Source organism: Aquila chrysaetos, chromosome 9 (assembly GCF_900496995.4).
Source record: "Aquila chrysaetos chrysaetos chromosome 9, bAquChr1.4, whole genome shotgun sequence".
Lineage (NCBI taxonomy): Eukaryota > Metazoa > Chordata > Aves > Accipitriformes > Accipitridae > Aquila > Aquila chrysaetos.
In genome coordinates this window covers 5,739,894-5,759,048 of record NC_044012.1, presented here as the reverse complement: position 1 = coordinate 5,759,048, position 19,155 = coordinate 5,739,894, and the positions used below count along the sequence as shown (strand labels likewise).

Sequence of the window (19,155 nt, the reverse complement as noted above, 5' to 3'; positions counted from 1 at the left end):
GTCGGGCAGCCCGGCGGGGTAGGGGCGAGGGGGTCGCCATCTTCCCGTGGCGCTTGCTTGGCGGAAAGAGAGTGGTTTTAGCCAAACGGTGCAACAAGCGCTCGGTGTTTATTAAATACGGAGGCTAAGACTACAGGAGGTGCGCGTGGGACACTTCATCTTAGGTTTAGCGTTATCTCTTAGCTAATGCTCCAAAATAACATGTCAGCAACAGCTTACTGGCTGAACGCCACAGCGTTTTCGTCGGGAGCCAGGATAACCTAAGTCTAGCCACTGCAGCTGATAGTTAAAAAGTAAATCTTTCACCCACGAAGTGACTTGTTGTTGTGGTTGTCATTTAATCGTTGACAGGTTATTTCAGTTGAGCATTAGTGACTGGCTTCTCTTCCTTCTTGCATTTAATGCCGAAGAAACTGAAAAGTTTCATTAGCATTAGATCAACAATCTCCTCTTCTTCGGAAGCCTAAAATAACAACAAAAAGTAAGTTACTCCGATGCACGGACCAGAAGCAGATACAGTCTCTGCTGAAGCCAGAGAAGGTCACAAGAGAAGATCTCTAATTGAGGTGAAATAGGCCAACTTTCACTCTAAGCAGAGCATGAGTAACTGCCAAAGCAAAACATCACGCCAATATTTTTGTCAAGACAAAAGTCCCGGATGAGCGTGGGTGAGCATGGACGTTACAGATGAAATTTTGGCTCTGTCAAAGCCCATGGAAATCTTGCTGCAGGAGCCTGGGGTTCCCTTGCCGGCTACCATACAGCTAGTGGCATATACAATGAGCCATCCACCATTTCTAGATGAAGTAAATGAGAAAAACTAAATATATCTTGTTTTCTATTGACCATATCATTTGTCTTCATCTCCCTTGACTTTATTTAAAACACAGAGGAATTTGGGACAGTACTGGAGTACTAAGCTGGATTTCACACCGTGCTATCAATAGCTCAAATGGGTCAGGCACTCACAGTGACATTTTTAAAAGATCTGTCCCTTAGTAGCAGTTTTGGCACTGATTTCAGTGGAGCTGGGGCTCAAGTCTAAGGCTTTTGCTGGATTTAGTATGTGAACAGAAGGCTACAAATCAGATCTTGTACTAAATCTGAACAGGGACTCGTCCGAACAGGAATGGAGAGCGTAAATCTGGAAAATCTGAAGTGTGCTTTATGAGGAAATGTTGAATTCTGAAGAGTTGGACTGAGTTTACGTGGGTTTCATCCGAGGGTGGAATACCTAAATCATGAGTAAGCACTGCACAATAAATGTTAAAAACGGCAGGAGAGCGTGGATGAACACACCTGGTAGTGCTTCTGCTCCTCACTAAAAGCAACCAGAATCACCGAAATGAACAGATTCAGTACCACAAATGTCATGAAAATTATGCAGGATCCAATTAAGAAGGAGCCTAAAATTGGATTGTAGTCCAAGACCTGTAGTATTCATAAGGTAAGACATCATATTTTGATTGTAAAAACAAACAAACAAAAAGAGCATACATACAAGCAGTTAAGACACAATAAGGAGTTTGTCTCTGAAAATCCTTGTGGCTAATAAACTATGCTACATGTATTATACCTATGTATATAAATTTTCTCCTTTAGTCACTTTCCTATGTTGATATGATATAGGACAAAGATAATAGAATATTTTATATATATGATATATGAATATGGGCAATCTTTGGGGGTTTTTAAGTGTTTGCATTTGATTGTAAGGGTATGGAAGTTTCATGTGAAAGTTGACAAGCCTGGAGATCTGTTTATCCACAGAACAGCTGAAGCTCCATCGTGCCTCAGCTTTCAAAGTATAGATGAAATCTCTGTATGCTTTTATTTAGTAGTGTCTTTACAAAGAAGCCCAGTCAGACTGTCATGGACCCATCAGCGAAGGGTGGTGTAAAAATCCCAAACCCTCATTTTCATGTAAGCTATAACACAGGAATATATTTTCGTGATTAACAACATGGGTGGGATGTAGAGGTGAAAAACTTTGTGCCCAATTACTGATCTTCAAAGCTACCCATACCCTGTTGGATCCATGGTCTAAAAACATCCACCAAGGAGGACTTCACAGTCAGAGATGTCCCCGAACTAGCTTAATCCACAAAGAGCTGTTCAAATGATATTGTAATAGTTGAAAGAACTTAATGAAAAAGTCAAGAATAATAAAAAGAAATGTAACGTAAAGTTCCCTTGTGGAAAGCCTTGCCTTTCTTGAGAAGCTGATGGGTGTGTGTTCAGAACATGTGCAGGGCACATTTCTGTCTGTAGCTTTCTAAGCAAATTGCACAAAACTTTCTGTAGTCAATAAGTAACATATCTAGTTAAAATGTGAGCACCTTTCTCAATGAAACATTCATTATGAGTCTACTGATGGTCAAAATGGGATGTGAGATATATTTCACTCGGTGTCTTTTTCCTGTCTTGATGAGAAAAGGTGGCTCCTTTAGGAGCCTGTGGAGCTTGCAAAATTAGATTAATGTCTAGCACTAATTGAAAGTCTTTCTATTTGATGGTTCAAAGCTTATTTGATAGCTGAGCTGCTAATTACACAGTGATAAACTCAAAATCAGAGGTGGTACCTCCTCATAGTTGAAGATTCCCAGCTGAAGACTGATCATGGTCTCTGCTGCATCAAAGAGAGTTTTGTAAGAGTAGAGCTTCCAGCCAAATATCAAGTTTGTCTGCAGAGGAAAGAAGGCATATATTGTGTGATGATCAGAATCCTTGCTGCAAAATCAGCTAATGACTGCTGTATTCAGAGAAAGCTCTCTGAGCTTGTCATCAGAGCCATGAAGCTTTTTTTGTGTTTTGAGTTTTTTTTGTTCACAGACAGGGCAAACACCAGACAAGGTCACAGAAGAAGACTAACCTAGAGCCAAGAACTCAATTCGCACTTTCTGAATGTGTTTAGCTGTAAGACCTTTTATCCTAGATATGAGAATATCTTATACCTGCTCAGCTTGCCACTAGATAATGTAAAAAACCTGCAAATACATGACAAAAATCAGGAAAGTAATTTAGACCACCTCTAAGTAACAGATTTATCCCTGCATAATTGACTGAATTAATCATTAACATTTGCCTTTCAGTGCACAGATCCCTTCCCAACAACAGGCAACCTCCTTGTTTGCACTCAGTGACCAAGGTGCTATTTTCTTCATTTATATCTTGTGGGCATACTGTGTCTGATTTAAATGGGGGCTGCTGCAGTCTCACCTTTTTCTCCATCCCTACATGCATATTCCTGCCTCTTTCTTTCACAACTCCAGCACTTGCATGATGTGACAGCAGGCTGGGTCATGGAACTGATCTCATCACTTATTTTGCCTGTTAAGTTTGTGGGTGTGCCAGTGCCTAAAGCTACTCATTTGCTAGAGTGTCAGTGCTGGAGGAAGGGAAAGATGAGGACTGTGAAATCCAGCAGCGTGAGACTGCAGCAGGTCCCATTTATCACAGGACTGCCCTTTACAGTATGGTTTGGATTTGGCTCAGATGGTCTCCACTTTTTCAGTGATTTTGCAATTGAGATGTGCTGAATTTCCTGCATTACTCTGCCACAAGATTTACACAAAGCATTTCAGCTAAAACAGTAAATAAAAAGTTGCTGTCCAATAATTCTTTAATCTCATTTGAATGAAAATATAATTTTATTTGCATAATAAGTATTCCTATAATTGGCAGAAAAATAATTATTTCCCACTTAAAAACTAGCCAAACAGAAAATGGCCCTTGCTGCACTCTCCCCAATTTAAGCTTTATCCAGAAAATTATTTTTCCTGTATTTTGTTCTTTGTCACACCTGTTACACACAGAGAATGCATTTTTTCATCTCAGCGTTTGATTTTTGTACTAGATTTCAGTTTGCAAAGAACAGACAAGTGGATATTTTAACTTCTCTTTCACTTATACTGAAGAATCGGGCTCCAAGCTGCTAACCTAAGACTCAGATAGGCAGCTTTATTCAGTTTTATATTTCAAAGCTATGTTGCTTTCAGCATTCAGAAATAATTCATTTAACCTGACTGTACCTGGATGCAGACTGAAGACAACAGAAACTGCAGTGGTACTCACAGCAATGGAATAGGCGAGGAACATGATTGCAATAACAGTGATGAATCCAGAGATATCACCCCATGCCCTCCTGAGAGTTGAAGTGATCATGTTTAGTTTAGGGTTGAGCCTTAGGAGATGCCACAGTTTCACTGTGGAGAGAAGCACTAGGAATGCAATCAGGTAGCCAAGAACTGCATCAGCTCTTGCTGTTTCATTAAAGCTCACACAGCTGTTAGAAAAAAAGAGAAGATGTAATAGACCGTGCACACAGAAGCCTTTGAAGTGCATAAATGAGTATGCTGGAAAAGCCAGTCACTCTGTCCTTGTTTTCAATGGAGAGCTAACTTGAGTTCTTGCTTGAATGTTCCCACCTGTTCTTCCGGCTGTGTGCACACAAAAAGCTCAGTTGCACATGACAGTTTCTTTATCAGCATCAGCTAGAGCTGAGAGAGGGTCTAGGCTGTAGCGCAAAGGCTGCTCATTTTTAGCAAGTCACAGTTTAAAGGCAGCTAGTGCAAACTTACTATCAAATTCTGACACTCAGGAAGGAAGACAGGTCCTTCTATGCATGTGTAGCTGAGAGGATGGGGTTACTGGTGCTGTACAGCTAGCAGGATGCACTAGCTGTGACAGGATGACCTAATTTCCAACAGGCTCTGTGAGAAGGTACTGTAAGGAATGAAGTAAAAGGTTGGAGGTCAGAACTGTGATCTGACTGAGTCAAGTAAAGTCTTAATGTTAGCTGAAAAAACTTTGGTAATACTTATATTTATCATTTATAAAGGTAGCACATTGTTTGTACTTAGGATTTTGTTTACGACAGAGGTGATGACAAAAAGCTTTTATAAATTGTGTATGCTGATACAGCACATGACATATACCTATACGATATACGCATGCTGCATTAGCAAGTATGTAGCTGTCAGGTTAAAGGAAGTGTTTGTTCTTTCCTCTCATTCAGCACTTGCGAGGTTGCATCTGGAATACTGAGTCCAGTTTGGGGCTTCCCAGTGCAAGGAGGGCATTGAGTCCAGTAGAGGGCCACTGAGATGGTTGGGAGTCGGGGTACAGGATGTATGAGAGAAGCATGTAGGAGCTGAGTTTCTTCAGCCTGGAGAAAAGAAAGCTAAGGAGGGCTCTGACTGCTGCCTCCAACTACCTAGTCGGTGGTTATAGAGAGGATGTTGTAAGACACTTCCTGGAGGTGCACAATGAAAGGACAAGAGACAACAGCCACAAGCTGCAGCAAGAGGAATTCCAGCTGGACGTGAAAAAAACTCCATTTTTTCTCCCACAGTGAGAGTGGTTCAGCACTGGAACAAAGGTCCAGGGAGGCTGTGGGACCTCTGTCCTCAGAGATACTCAAAATTCAACCAAACAAGGCCCGGAGCAACCTGATCTAACACCAAAGCAGGAGGTTGGAGCAGAGACCTCCAGAGGTCCTTTCCTTCCCAAATTATTCTGTGATTCTATGACCTCTTTCCTGTGTGACCGTTTTTTAACAGATGTTATCATTTTCCATTCTGTATAAAATAAGCCATTATTGTCCTCTAACCAATGGCTTTTTACAACAAAGAATGAGGCAGATTATGTACTATCTGGATGGATGTCCTGTAGCAGAAAGGCTTGTTGATTCAGAAGAGGGTGATGCAGATAGGGAACTAGCAGCTAGGCTAGGGAACTTGGTGCTCAAGTCTGCTGGATTTTATTAGAGCAATATCAGAGGAAAATCCTATTGCTGACACACATCTAGGCCCTGAAATACTTACATGCTTCATGAATATAGCCATATAGGGTAGCATTATCTATCACAGACAAGCTGCTGTCTGGAAAGAGGAAAAATAGGTATGTGTCTGCATAAGTAGCACCGACAAAGGATGCACTAAGTAGCATTAGTACTTACTCCTCTTTGTGTTCCTGGTAGAAGCTGATGTCTCGGGTCCCAAGGATTGTCCGCTTCACAAACACTGACAGGGCACTCCAGCTAATCAATATAATGGCTATCTCCAGGAGATTCCACTTGCTGTGGAAGTATCTCCATCTCAGAGTCTTCATCAGTTTTCCCTGTGAAAGGAGGAGTTTTACTGTTTGTCTCCTGACTCTGTATCATACAATACTCCCTAAAGATTAGGGCTAGCCTCTCTGCAATAAAGCAGACTACTGCACATTGATAAAACTACATCGTGCACTAATATCTCATTATCTTTCTCAAAAGAAGCATCCCAGTCAAATAAAATGTCACCTTCATATTACTTAATACAGATATAGTATCTGATTCAATCTTTCATTGGTGCAAGCCAGCAGCAGCACTACCGAAATCAAGTACAGTCCTAAATCAAAACCAGACACAAGGTGATGCTGTCAGCCAAACTTTCCATTGGGTCTCACCTGTACTATCATGTAGTACACAATAAAGAGGAAATAAATTACTTCAGCTGCAACGACAAAGATGTGGAGACTGTTGGTGTATGGGTAAAGCCGGACACTTTGCAGCTCTGCACTTGTGAAGAAGGCCCCTAAAAAACAAACAGTGTTCACCTTTAGTGCTCTAATAATTATATCTTTCTGTTTTCATTCAAACAATTTAGTTAACCAGTAAGACTTCTGTACGCGCATTCACACCAATGTGAGACTGAATCCAATGTGAGTAGCCTTATAAGTGTTCTTTGAAATTTTCCTCAAATAGGAATTTCAGGCAGTTGATGGCTTTTAGAGTGCTAGTGCTCTCTTTGTATGATAGTATGATATTAATCCCAGCAGGGCTGAGTTTGGATTGGACTATAAATGCAGAAATTTAGCAGGAGGACCTGGAGATGTAAATCTGAATCTCATTCTGAGAAGAAAAAGAGTTCAGTTTGGTGGTCTGGTTTGGGTATTTTCCAATACTAGGACAGACCTGAGGGAGCCTACTGCTCAGATTAAATGTTTTTCTATGGCCTTCAAACCGGAATCTAGTTACACTATTTTCTTGTGTCCAGATTATGTATTATATGACTACATGGCTGTATATTAGAAGTTTTCTGGAACAAAAAAGACAGACTCTGTTATTTGTACTTTTTGTCTTAATATTGTATTGATTAGCTGAAATGATTAGGAAACATAATTTTTCGTGTTCCTGTTGTGTAAATTCTGGAGATTAAGTTTCAGTACCATGTTTTCTTCATCAGCAGATGACTACAGCATAAGCAAACATAAGATAATCTATTATGGTCTGTGTTACTGTGATGCAACATTTTTCCTAAATGGTTTATAAATTTTGCATTGATTCTGTCATGATTAGATTTATTAAAACACTTACGTTTACTGACTAAAGAACTAGGTAAACATTGACAGCGTGTAAATCTACCTTCTGTAGGTGCACTGCATGCTGTCTTCAGAAATGTGTAACTTAACAAGGGTTCTCACCTAAAGCATTGGTTTCAAACATCAGGCTTATAATGCAGAACAGGTTCACATTGGCATTGTAGACTGTAAATTCAACAAACACTGCTCTTGTGAAGGTGTCTAGCCAGACGTTGTTGAAAAGGTACTGGAGAATTCTGCCAAAAAATGTATAGCCAGTGATCTAACTCATACAGGAAAGATAGAGTATCACATGGAGGATAGGAGTATTTGGATATTATCATAGAGAAAGAGTAAACCAGTGGTAAGATGTTCAAGAGGACATATGGTCTGTCAAGTCTGGGTGTAGGGGATATTTGTACTATTAGTCTAGGTGGTAAGTTTCTTTTTGGCTGCTCTGGAGAAGCAGATACCAGATATTGACCAGTGCTAAACCTGAGATGCCTCAGGTATCTGATCATTTACTTCATATATGTTAGGAGAAAAAGGTTCTAATTTTGGGTCCTGGTTGTTACCTAGCATGGAGCAAGATGATAGGAACATAAACTACAACAATGGCACCACAGTAACATCTACAATATTCAGCACAATGCACAGCAGGAAAACTTGGGATGCAATCTAAAATGAATCTTAAATTGGGTAAAGAGCATCACTGACGCCACACTAATAATTTACAAGAATACAAGTGGTACCTGGAGGCATTCTTAGGATCAGTTCCCAGGTGAATCACATATCCCCCTCCCCTGTAGATGGCAAGTTTGCCCCAGCTGGCGTGCCCTCTCAGTTTGGACTGACTCTGATACTGCCATGCTGAGCTCAAGTCAGAGGAGTTATCAAAGACTGAAGTATTCCAGTGTTCCCCATAAACTGATGTATCTTCTGTTTGCAGGGAATATGGAGCATGGCATTCCTGAACCACACGCTGGAGTTTGGGAGAAATAGGGCAGGTGTTTCCTTTCACTCTTACTTGGCGAATTCGAGCACCACCCACCAGCTTGGAATTGCCATCTGTAATGAATCCTAAACAGGAGATGGAAAAGAGCAGCACTGGCAATATGACAGAACTACTAATAATATTTCCTCATTTCATTTCATTTATGATTCACTGATGCATTAATATTTTGCTATAGATTCTTTTCTCAAAAAACACTGTAAGCAAAATAGCCATGAAAAGAAAGCCTTCGTGTCGATTTGAACTGAGTTCTTAGATAACATCCATAGATAACAGAGTTCAGTATCACTACCTATCTGTATTTTATACAGAAGGAAACTGAGGCCTGGAGGAGAAAAGTGACTTGAAGCAAGTCACACAGCAGAGTAGCTGTATGCAGTGTTCATTTGGCCACAGTTGGTCAGTGCCTGTCATGTCCAATTAACAACTCTGCTAATGTATTTCAACATTTTAGTTTAGTCTTAAATGTGAGCTGGGAAATGGGTCATATTTATTACTGGATATGGCTAGATAGAAACATGGTGAAATTGCATAATTAGCCTTCGCATTGACCTAAGTCATGATGGAAACAGAGCTCTCCTCAGGAGAAGCTTTATAGTGCCACCTATCTGCCATTCTTTTTTTGAATTCCAGAAACTCACTCATGTAAAACTGAGGCATATGTCTGAATTAAGTAATGTAAAATGTGAAAAATGTAACATTACAGTGCAGAACTTTTGGTTTATATTAAATATAAGGAAAATACCAGGGCACATTAAACTCAGGGTCAAGCTGTGGGGGTTTTGTTATCCACTAGTATTCATATTGTAAGAATCCATACTAGCCTTTTACACTCACAATTTTTTTCCAGTCAAATATGCATATGCAAGTTAGAGATATGTATAAAAGGTAATGTTTCAGAATCTGGCAAGCTGAAGTGAAACAATGTGACTCTGCACCTTTATATGATCCATAAAGATTTTTGACTAAGGTAGTGTTTGCCCACGTGAAAAAATCCTGGTAACTGTAAACATCGCGGAATCCATCTGTAAAGCTGTTCTCAATGTGTTTGTTTAAGTAGTAGGAATTGGGATCTCTCTGCCCATAGGCAACCAGTAACAGCATCCATAAAAATCCCAGATAGGCTGGAAAAAAACAAGAAGAGACAGCACTTGAGCTCAGAATTAACACTGCTATTCAAAACAGATTGCATGAATGATTACTGCTGTCATCACTTAGTAGGTTAAGGAGATGCTTTACTAGACTCTGACTGACCAGTGCTAATGAATTTACACAAGCTACTTCAATGTGCTGCAGTTTAAGTGTATCACATTTGGAATACAAGTGGCTGTGGAGAAAATAAGTGGGAAGGCTGGCTGAACACCAATAGTCGTGACAGCTCTAAATAAAACGAGTAGTCTAACTTTGTTCCAAGTGAAATTGAGGTAATTTTTTCCATTGTTTTTAGAGGAAGTCAAACTGGGGTATAAATCATTATCTAGCGATACCATCTGCTTTTAGAAAGATGGCCCCCATCTGTTCTTTTGATTTCAACTTCATTTGCCTGTTGACCTCCTTCTTTTACCCTTTCTAACTTTAACCTCTTATGTCTGTAATGTGTTTCTTTACCATAAAATCAAGCCTTAGCCACACTTTTATCTCCAGCTAACATTCCCACCTCCTTTCAGCTTCAACTGCCACTGAACAGCCTGTCTCTACACCGTAATGGCTGGCAGAAAGCTAAAGATATGCCAAAACTTTTTCACCCAAGAGAACAATATTTTCACTGATGTAAAAATACTGATGAATACTACTGAATAAAACAAGATAATATACATATGGATAATACCCAGGATTTCTCTGATGAGGGCAAATGCTTTCTGTTCCTTCATGCAACTGATTTTCATTTTCTCCACATCAGCAGCAGGAGGTGGCTGGTAAATATTGCTTCTACTGTCCCGTCGGGCTCCAAAGAGAGGATTTGAATCACCTGTGAATGAGAGCAGTAAACCCTGGAATTAGTCAACAGATCATCTATGTCCTGCTTTTTGTTTCTTTGGACTTTATAAGGAAACATTTCTATTTAATGCTTTCCCTTAGGAAGACAGGGGATGTGATTTAAACAATTAGTATAGTAAGGCACATAGTGGGGAGGGAAGGAGCTCACAAACACAGGGTGTTAGGTTTAGGACCAGGTGTTGTCCAGGTGTCTCTCTCTAGGCTGAGCATCTCAGAAGGTGGTGTATTCAGATCTGAGGCTGATTAGGAAGGAAGCTGTAGATCAGGATTCTTTGCTGTGCCCTAGGACTCCTGTCTGCTGGTGTCAGCTTCTTTTAGACATGATTGTGATTGCAGAAGCTGCTGTTTGGTTTATGGGAGTAATACAGATAATTGTGGTTGTGGAAAAGTATGTGAACTGAGAACTTTCATATAAGACTTAAAGGAGGTGGGAAATTTCCTTGAGAGAGAGGTTTAGATATGCTTGTCAGATAAAGATCTACCAATCCAGATGAAGAGTGCATTTTGCAGTGGGTCACGTGTTTATTTTTGCTAGGTTTTGGAATAGTTATAGGTTTTGTTGCAAGCCATGCCATGAATACTGAGATGTCTGCACAGAGCTAAAACAAGCCTGCTTGTATAGTTGATTTTTCTTATGTCTGACGTGAGAGCTAAAATATTTAAGCATGGTTACTGCATACTAATAGCACTGATCCATTAATTTTGATTATAATGGCTTAAGTCAGTTTGCCACATTTCATTATTTTCTTTTCTAGATGTTCCTTGAATGTTGATGTACTGAAAAGTCATTCACTATCCACTTGTACAATTCTTGATCTAGTATGAATCAATATAGGAGAATACTTCTTTTTTCCTGACAGAGGCAAGCCAGGGATGGAGGGAAGGAAGGAGCCAAATATCAGTATCCTGGCAGCAAGTAGATCCTCCAGTAACAGGGACAATCTTACAACAGGGCTAGGGGAGATTGTGCATGTATATATCTTTGCAGTGGTAAAAAGATAAAAAAGGAGACATTATTCTTTTGATCCAGAACTTCTTCTGTTATATCTTTTTGACCTTGTGGTCTCTTTCATTAAGTGTTCTGCAAGATCTATCCAACCTAAACATACAGTGGCCATTATATTTTCTCCAAGTGGCACAAAATCAGTTATTTAGGTTTGTTTCTACTTCCACCTTGGTCTTGGGAATGCTAATAGGTAGGCACATAGTCACAGCACCTGTGGATTTAGTGATTTCTGCTAACCTTGTCAGCTAAGATTCAGGTATATAAAGATAACCAGTGAAGTTCTCAGCTGAGTCACATATTTGTGCATAAAGCACTCCATAGGCTTGGAGAACACTTCACTTTAATAATTTCTCACTTTATGGGCAGTTACCTGGTGCAGATAAAGGCCCATCAATAGCTGTGGTTTCTTCATCCTCATGTTCCACCTTCTTCAGAACCAGAGCAAAAAAGGCAGCAAATCCCAGCACCTGGAAAGAATTAGCTATAGACTCACCGTATACCCATTTCATATAAAGAAGCTCAGGCTTTGACCTGGGTCCCTTTGGATCCAGACACTGCAAGAGAACAACTGGGCTTTGAGACTTTGTTGAACTCATGCAGCTGAAGCTCATAAACAAGAGAACAGTGCAGTGCTGGGGTCCATCCAGCTAAACTGATTTTGCCATATGACACATCTTCCCTGGTCAGAAACCTCATTGCCTATTATTAAACTCTGACAAAACAAGGGAGATGAAACTAATGGAGTCAATGTCAGCAAAAGACAACAGAACTCTGTAAACCACCTGCTAGCTCTTGTTTTAAGGGCAAAGACTTCTCATTTTACATGTTAAATCCTGTGATTCTTTAGAACACATTACATTGTCTTCCTGAAATGATAGTAGAATGAGTTGGTATTGGCCAGTGGTTGTATTTCTGAGGATCTCACCTTTAAGGGCTGTGTGATGAAAAGACTTTCCAAGAAGGAGATGGCCATGGAGATCAGCCACTTGATGGAGTTCTCCTTGCCGTAATGCAGCCCATAGAGCATGGTAAAGAACCCAGATACACCACTGGTGACTGCAACAAGGAACCAAGCAATGAACACAAACCACCAGGGCAGCCCTTTGGAAGAACTTTTTTTGCCGTCACAGGAGAAGCTTGGAGTAAGGGACCACCTTGAGAGTCAACAAGAAGAGAAAAAATCAGTCTGCAGCGGAACAGAAGCCAAAATCACAGCCTTCAGGTTCAGTGGGGATAGGCAACATCTTATGATTTAAAATCTCAATCAAAATATTCTAAATTCTTCTAACTAATGCACCTATATAGGATATATGGACAGCAAAAAGTACAGTGAGCAAAAATATGAGGAAGTGTGCAGAGATCAGCTAAAATCAAAACAAATATGGTGGGTTTATTTACTCCTCAGTTCATGCATAATTGAACCTCCAGTAGAAATACTGACAAATAAAACCACGAGTGCATTTTAGCTGCTGGATACGTCTCTTATGATCAAAGCCTCAAGATCTTGTGAGGGCAGAGAGATAATTAGTGCTATTGTTTTCAATACTTCCAACTTAATTATCATATTTCACTGAAATATTTTTCTCTGCTTATTAATTTTTCTTTATCCATACATTTGAAGAGACTTCTGAGACTTTGGAGCTCAGTGATTATCCCAGCCCTTTACTATCATGTGGTATCGTATTTTAACATTCAATTTTGGAGGCAAAAATGACAAAGACTGATGATATGTCATTATTGCTTTTGTGTGCCGTTCACAGTGCATTGAAATTTCTTTGTTGCTCCTACAATAGTATAATAGTAAAATGTGTTTCTACAGCTATAATAATGGTTATCTAGCACATATTAAGCAGTAACTGTTTGGGGTCCATCATCCTGACCAGTTTTGAATTCATGAACTGAATTTACTTATACTGAGAATGAGAGGAGAACTAGGTTACCTCTCACTGATGGACGCTGATGAGCAGATCCGGTTCTCCAGGAGGTTCTTCATATGCTGAACCTGACGAACAGCTTGTGTGTAACTCTGAGGCATCTGAAATGTATGGGGCCCCAGTAATTCCAGTTCCATCTCTACATGCTGGAGTTGCATGTACAAGCAGCGATTGTAATCACTGTATTTCAGTCGCTCACACATTCCCTTCTCTGGAGTTGGGCTTCTTGTTTTTTCTGCAGGCAAAGAATTATTTATTTATTTTTGAATAAAATCAGCATAGCTATTCCTAGATTAAAATACTGTTCAGCACAAAGGGTAGCAGAACTGGAGCTCAAGATTGTGAATATGACAAAGTAAAGAGTAACATTTGAAGGGACATGTAAAAGCAGCTTTAGTACTAGGGCTTAATGCTCTTCTGCTGGAATGGGCTGGAATTGTTGCCACAAGGCAACTTAGTTAGACAGAGGTCCTAAAATCTTAATAGAGAAGTCAGATAAGATAAAGTGTTAATTTATTCATAGTTTACCTGTGCAATTAGTAGCTTGGTACACTCATCAGAAAAGCCTAACGTGAGTCTTAATGAAATCAGTGGGATTGTTTACTCATATATTCTCGTTTAATTGAAAATAAATAAATGCCGAAGTTAAGAGTCAGACTGAAAGGAACAGCAGCACAAGGCCAAGAAGAAAAAAAGGACAGGACAAAAAGACTGAAACAACTGATATTTGTGAGCCTTTATGCTATTAGATACTGATCCTGCTCCCAAGCCAGGCTGGTAGCTAACATTTAATTCTACAGCATAAAAAATAGAGATTTCACAGTGTCTTTACTCAGTTGGGTGCTCAGTGGTGCACAGTGAAAGGACAAGAGGCAATGGGCACAAATTAAAGCATGGGAAATTCTGTCTGAACGTAAGGAAAAACTTCTGTATTGTGAGGGCTGTTGGACACTGGAACAGGTTGCTCAGAGAATTTGTGGAGTCTCCACCCTTGGAGATATTCAACATCTGACTGGACGTGATCCTGGGCAACCTGCTCCAGCTGACCCTGCTCTGAGCAGGGTGGTGGACTAGACAATCTCCAGAGATCCCTTCCAACCTTAACGATTCTCTGATTCTTAAACTGCCTTTGAGTCAGAATGTAAGAAGAACTTGGGTCATCACATCCAGCGTTACCATCATTTTCACTACAAAGGTTTCAGTAGGCATGTCACATTGTATTGTTTACCTTGTATATCCATAGCACCTAGTGTGACAATTATAGGGTCATCCTTCTTCTTGCTCTCATCATAAAACTCTTGCCCAGCTCTGTTCTGCTGGCAAATGATGTCCTCAACCAATGCCAAAAGTGTGTTGATGTTAGTTGATTTTCCAAGATCTGATACTGAAGTGAGAGATGGAGTCTTCAGGGCTTTAAAGAGTGAGTTGGCAATTCTTCTTATGTCCTAGAAAAGACAGCAGCAGCACAGCAGTGACTAGCTGCAGCTGACTTAAGCTGATGTGATCTGAAGGCACCACTGGCTGGGAGCTGCACCAATTGCTAAAATCTCCTGAACAGACAGGGATAGCACATCCTACAGTGCTGGATGTGACAGGCAGATTTCAATGAGTTCAGTAAGACAGCTTTCAGGATTCAAAAATACAGCTTACCTGCCTGAGGACCTAAGCTGAGAAAGACGGGGTCTATGATACCTTTTATCTTCACTTAATTGCTTAATGTTTGCTTTAACCCCTGAACGCGGTGATTTTGGTCGCACATAATAGTCGTGCTAGGGCTGGGATGTACACAGGCAGATCTTAATGAAGTCGGGGATTCCATGTAGATGGGTAAATGAGAGCTTTGCACCAGTGTGTAACTGGCTTTTCGCTTCAGACAAGCTGAAGGGCATCTGACCGGGGAGGTTTTTGCTGTTAAACTGGGGATGTCGGGTAGTGCATGGCAGCAGAGGGCAGTGGGGAGCAGCCACAGGGACTTGCCTTTACCACTGCCTCCGGAGTGAGTGAGACAGCCTGGGTGACCTGTGGGGTGGGAGGTAGGCTTGGGGACACTCGACCATTCTTTCCCGGCTTCTTGTCTCTCCCTTGCGTGGCTGGCCGGGATCGTATGTTCCTGAAGATCTGCACAATGATCAGGTTGATGGGGAACATGAGGAGGGAGCTCTCAAAGCCAATCATCACTTCTTGCCATGTGAACTCAATCTTACCTGTCAAGATCAAACAGAAGGGAGGAGTAAAAAATAACCCCAGCAACAATCAGATCTCTCTCTTGTGAAAAAGCCTATTTGTTCAACCATCCTGCTTCTAGATTCTGCTGTCTCACTATTTCCCTGCCCAAGCAATGGTGATGATTGTTACCCAAATCCATTTTCTGCTCAGCTGGATCCTTTGGCACTCCCCAAAACATGATGCTGGTCAGCATGGTGCAGAGAAGCAGTGAGAAGCAACATGACACGCGCTGGGCTCGTGTGAAGGAGCTTCGTGGGGAGCGGCTGAAAACCGAGTACCAGATGTGCCCATCCTGGAAACCCTTGGAGGTCTTCATGAAAAACAGATTGCTGGGAAGGAGAAGAGGGAAATCAAATGGATACTTAGAAAGGAGAGGGAAGAATAAAGCTGTAGTTCAGGGTCCTGACCTGTTGATGCTTCTAGGCACTATCAGAGCAGATAACTGTGAAAAATTACCAAATATCATGGCTTGATTTGCATGGAATGGTCATAGCTACTTATGTCCTTTCCTTCTGGCCACACCATGAAGAGAAAGCTAATCATAAGCAGTTTCTGTATAAATTGTTAGGGAAATTACACATAAGAGAAGATGCTTGGGTTTCTGTAGGTCTTGTCAGGCTATCCTTTAATACCAGTATTTCCAGTGTGGTGTTACTGTTAGGGTAACGATTAGACTTACTTAACCATCCTTCTTCTTTTCCTTGTTCAGAACCCTTTGAGGGCAATAGAAGGACCTCCCTTGTTTTCATTTTTGTGTAGGCATTTGATCTTTTTTGCATAGTTGCTTTTCTAGACTGATTGCTATCGAGTAAAAAAGTCCATAAAATAGAAGGTACCTGAACTGCTTCATGTCCTGTTCTGTAGCTACTGGGAACACTTTATCTAGGACACATTCTCCAATATCAATGGCTAGCCAAGAGTTACAGAGGAAGTACCATTTCTGATCCCATGCCAGATCATGGACCAATACTCGATTCACATACCTGTCGGAAAAACATACAGGGCACATTCACATGTAACTGAGTGATATGAAATTCAGGACTCCACAAGACTATGGAGGACAAACTCTGGCATTTGGCTTCTTATGTTGTGTCTAAACTGTAGGGCACAGAACACATCCCATCCTATACTGGACACAGGATATGGGAAGCATATGCTCCTGCAATTTAGATTATGATTTGATCTATTCATCTGCAAAAATGAGAGGCTAACACTTCTTTCCTTTCTAGAACTGTAGAAAGGAAAATTTTCAAGTGCTAGAAAAGGAAAACTGTTATCATTATTAAAAAATATTTGTGGATCTTTACTTCCCAGGATCTCCAGATCTCCACTTACCAGGATGGACTGTCCCCTGAATTATCATGCCACAATCTAATACTCTGCAGTTGCCCGAGAGGGAAGAAGGTACAGAGTAGGAAAACATCGACTCCTCCACGTTCAAAGACTGGTGTATCAGGATCAGTTAGATGGTGTGGCTCACTCTCTCCTTCCAGTCCATAGAGGGTGAGAGTCACCTGGAGAATAAGATGGCAAAATGAAGACTTGCATGTCTTGATCCTATGTATGATTATTCCTCTGGCATACTCTTCCTGCTTTCATCAAATCTAAGGACCTTCTGGCTTAGACATTGCATTTGAGCTGTCCTGTTTAATAGCCTCAGGTGCTCCATTATTCATCCAGTTCTCTAAATGAGCATATAAACTGTCTTACCACACAGTGCCACTGATACCTTGGAGGTTGTGGCTGCCCCACGGCGGTGTCCTGTAAAAACTGTCACAAGATAACGATACTGAGCAAAGGGGTCATTGTCTTCCAGTACTGTGATTTTCACCTGCAGAGTGACACAATACAAGCAGTGTGTTAGCTGTTCTGTAGGTATGGATTCCTTCAAGCTGTGGATAGGAGTTTGTCATCTTGTGAACAATGGATATACTTACCAGTAAACAGAGAGTTACCGGGAAGGGAGTAGGATTGGTTGAAGATTTCCTATTAAAACAGGCTAGGCAAAGTGGGAATTGGCCTAAATACATTCAGTCTTTATTAGCTGAAGACTTACTTTGGCATCATCCCGGATGTCTTTCCTTCGAGCCCAAATAACTACAAGCACATACATCAGAAAGATGCAGCCTACAGTTGTCACCACCACAGGGTTGTCCACAAATGTACTAAATAGCTGTGCAGTTTTGCTAACATCTATGGCATTGGGTATGACGAAGAAGGAGCTCCCAAAGAAGGTCAGATGGTTGCAGAGGCACTGTGTGCTTCTAGGATTTGTTTTTGGTCCTACCTGAAAACCAGAAAAATTTCCTGATAAAACATTTGGCTTCAAAGTATTAGATAACTTACCAAGCAAATGAAAAGATAGTGCTGAGATTGGTAAGTTAGTGTGGAGAACTGCTATGCAGAAAAGAATTGTTCGTGTTCCAATAAGGAATATTAATTCTCATGTCTAGCCAGAAACAGGTGTTATAATATAATACAGCCTTGTCAGAATGTTTCCATTTCTTCTTATATAGAGGCCCATCCCAAGAAATTGAAGTGGAGATGTCATTTGAAGCTTAGTCCATATGACTAAACTTCTTCAGTTTATTAAAAATGTCTCAGTGATCTTGGTTTATGGTGTGAGTTCAGTGCTATCATTTCACTGCAAGATGGTGGTTATAAGTGCTGGCTTTGAAGTATATAATATAAACATTGTTTTGTTTTGCTCTACTTACATGACATCCATAGCTGTTCCAGTTCCCTTGGTGCTCATCCCAAAATACACAGCGGGATGCAAAGCAAGTGACTGCTATAGTTAGCCTGTCATAGACTGTGGAATCCATTCCCATATCTTGTAAAACCATGAAATAGTAGGTTCCCTCTCCAAAAATGAGTTCTTCTGGGCTAATAACCCAGGTGTTTGTCTCACCTTGAACATAAATATTTTAGTTTCAATGTATATATAGAAATGCTAATCCAGAATTATGCAGCTGTATTGCATATAATCAAATAAACAAACTGAAGAAACAGTTATGAAATAATTCTTAGCAACTCATTGTTCAAAGCATCCCACTCTTTGCTACTGTTAGTAAACTCTGTATATTAGAGATTGAAACCCTGAAGCATGACAGATTGAAACTCCTTTGAGAGGTTTCTTTCCAGTCAGACATCTGAACTCATGGTCAAGGCTCATTCTGCAAATATATGCATGTGCTGTTAAGTAGTGGATGAGCATTCCCCATACTGACTGCACTTAACTTGCCGTGGGTGATGAAAGTCTTTTGGTTACATCAGCCCAGAATGCACAAGTTCATGGGTCACTAACAAGGTAGCTTACCTCCAGTAGTTTTCTTATAGAACAGATGATTTTTCATATCATAGTTAGTTTCATTTGGGCGGTAACCGTACCCTAAGTAGAGTATTAGTGGAATGTCATGTTCAGATTCCAGGTAGATCACTATAGATGTGTTTTCTGAGGTAATATTGACATGGAAAGTGCTAAAATTGCCCAGATTCAACATAATCTTATCTTCCTGAGTTGCTGAAAGCGTTGGTAACGTTATCTGTTTTTAAACAGAAAGACATAGCTTTAAATACAGCAAAGTATCTTTCTTCTGTTATCTATAAGCACAACATAGCCACATGCTAGATAATCTTTT

General features: G+C 40.5%; 1 protein-coding gene across 1 annotated transcript in view; it reads right to left on the bottom strand.

Annotated features, from left to right (window-relative positions):
* Nucleotides 1-43: 43 nt before the first annotated feature.
* PKD1L2 (polycystin 1 like 2) overlaps nucleotides 44-19,155 on the bottom strand; it is a 42,186-nt gene continuing 23,074 nt past the window's right edge. Inside the window, exons 22-43 of the mRNA XM_041126236.1 lie at nucleotides 18,834-19,059; nucleotides 18,232-18,425; nucleotides 17,571-17,801; nucleotides 17,244-17,345; nucleotides 16,850-17,028; nucleotides 16,351-16,497; nucleotides 15,644-15,843; nucleotides 15,266-15,492; nucleotides 14,517-14,733; nucleotides 13,295-13,523; nucleotides 12,280-12,508; nucleotides 11,725-11,821; nucleotides 10,179-10,319; nucleotides 9,289-9,474; nucleotides 8,091-8,418; nucleotides 7,462-7,595; nucleotides 6,445-6,572; nucleotides 5,960-6,120; nucleotides 4,075-4,285; nucleotides 2,583-2,684; nucleotides 1,300-1,431; nucleotides 44-463 (exon numbers count right to left, since the gene is read on the bottom strand). Coding sequence (XP_040982170.1) covers nucleotides 353-463; nucleotides 1,300-1,431; nucleotides 2,583-2,684; nucleotides 4,075-4,285; nucleotides 5,960-6,120; nucleotides 6,445-6,572; nucleotides 7,462-7,595; nucleotides 8,091-8,418; nucleotides 9,289-9,474; nucleotides 10,179-10,319; nucleotides 11,725-11,821; nucleotides 12,280-12,508; nucleotides 13,295-13,523; nucleotides 14,517-14,733; nucleotides 15,266-15,492; nucleotides 15,644-15,843; nucleotides 16,351-16,497; nucleotides 16,850-17,028; nucleotides 17,244-17,345; nucleotides 17,571-17,801; nucleotides 18,232-18,425; nucleotides 18,834-19,059 — 3,912 coding nt within the window. The 3' untranslated portion in view covers nucleotides 44-352. The remainder of the gene's footprint in view (nucleotides 464-1,299; nucleotides 1,432-2,582; nucleotides 2,685-4,074; nucleotides 4,286-5,959; nucleotides 6,121-6,444; nucleotides 6,573-7,461; nucleotides 7,596-8,090; nucleotides 8,419-9,288; nucleotides 9,475-10,178; nucleotides 10,320-11,724; nucleotides 11,822-12,279; nucleotides 12,509-13,294; nucleotides 13,524-14,516; nucleotides 14,734-15,265; nucleotides 15,493-15,643; nucleotides 15,844-16,350; nucleotides 16,498-16,849; nucleotides 17,029-17,243; nucleotides 17,346-17,570; nucleotides 17,802-18,231; nucleotides 18,426-18,833; nucleotides 19,060-19,155) is intronic.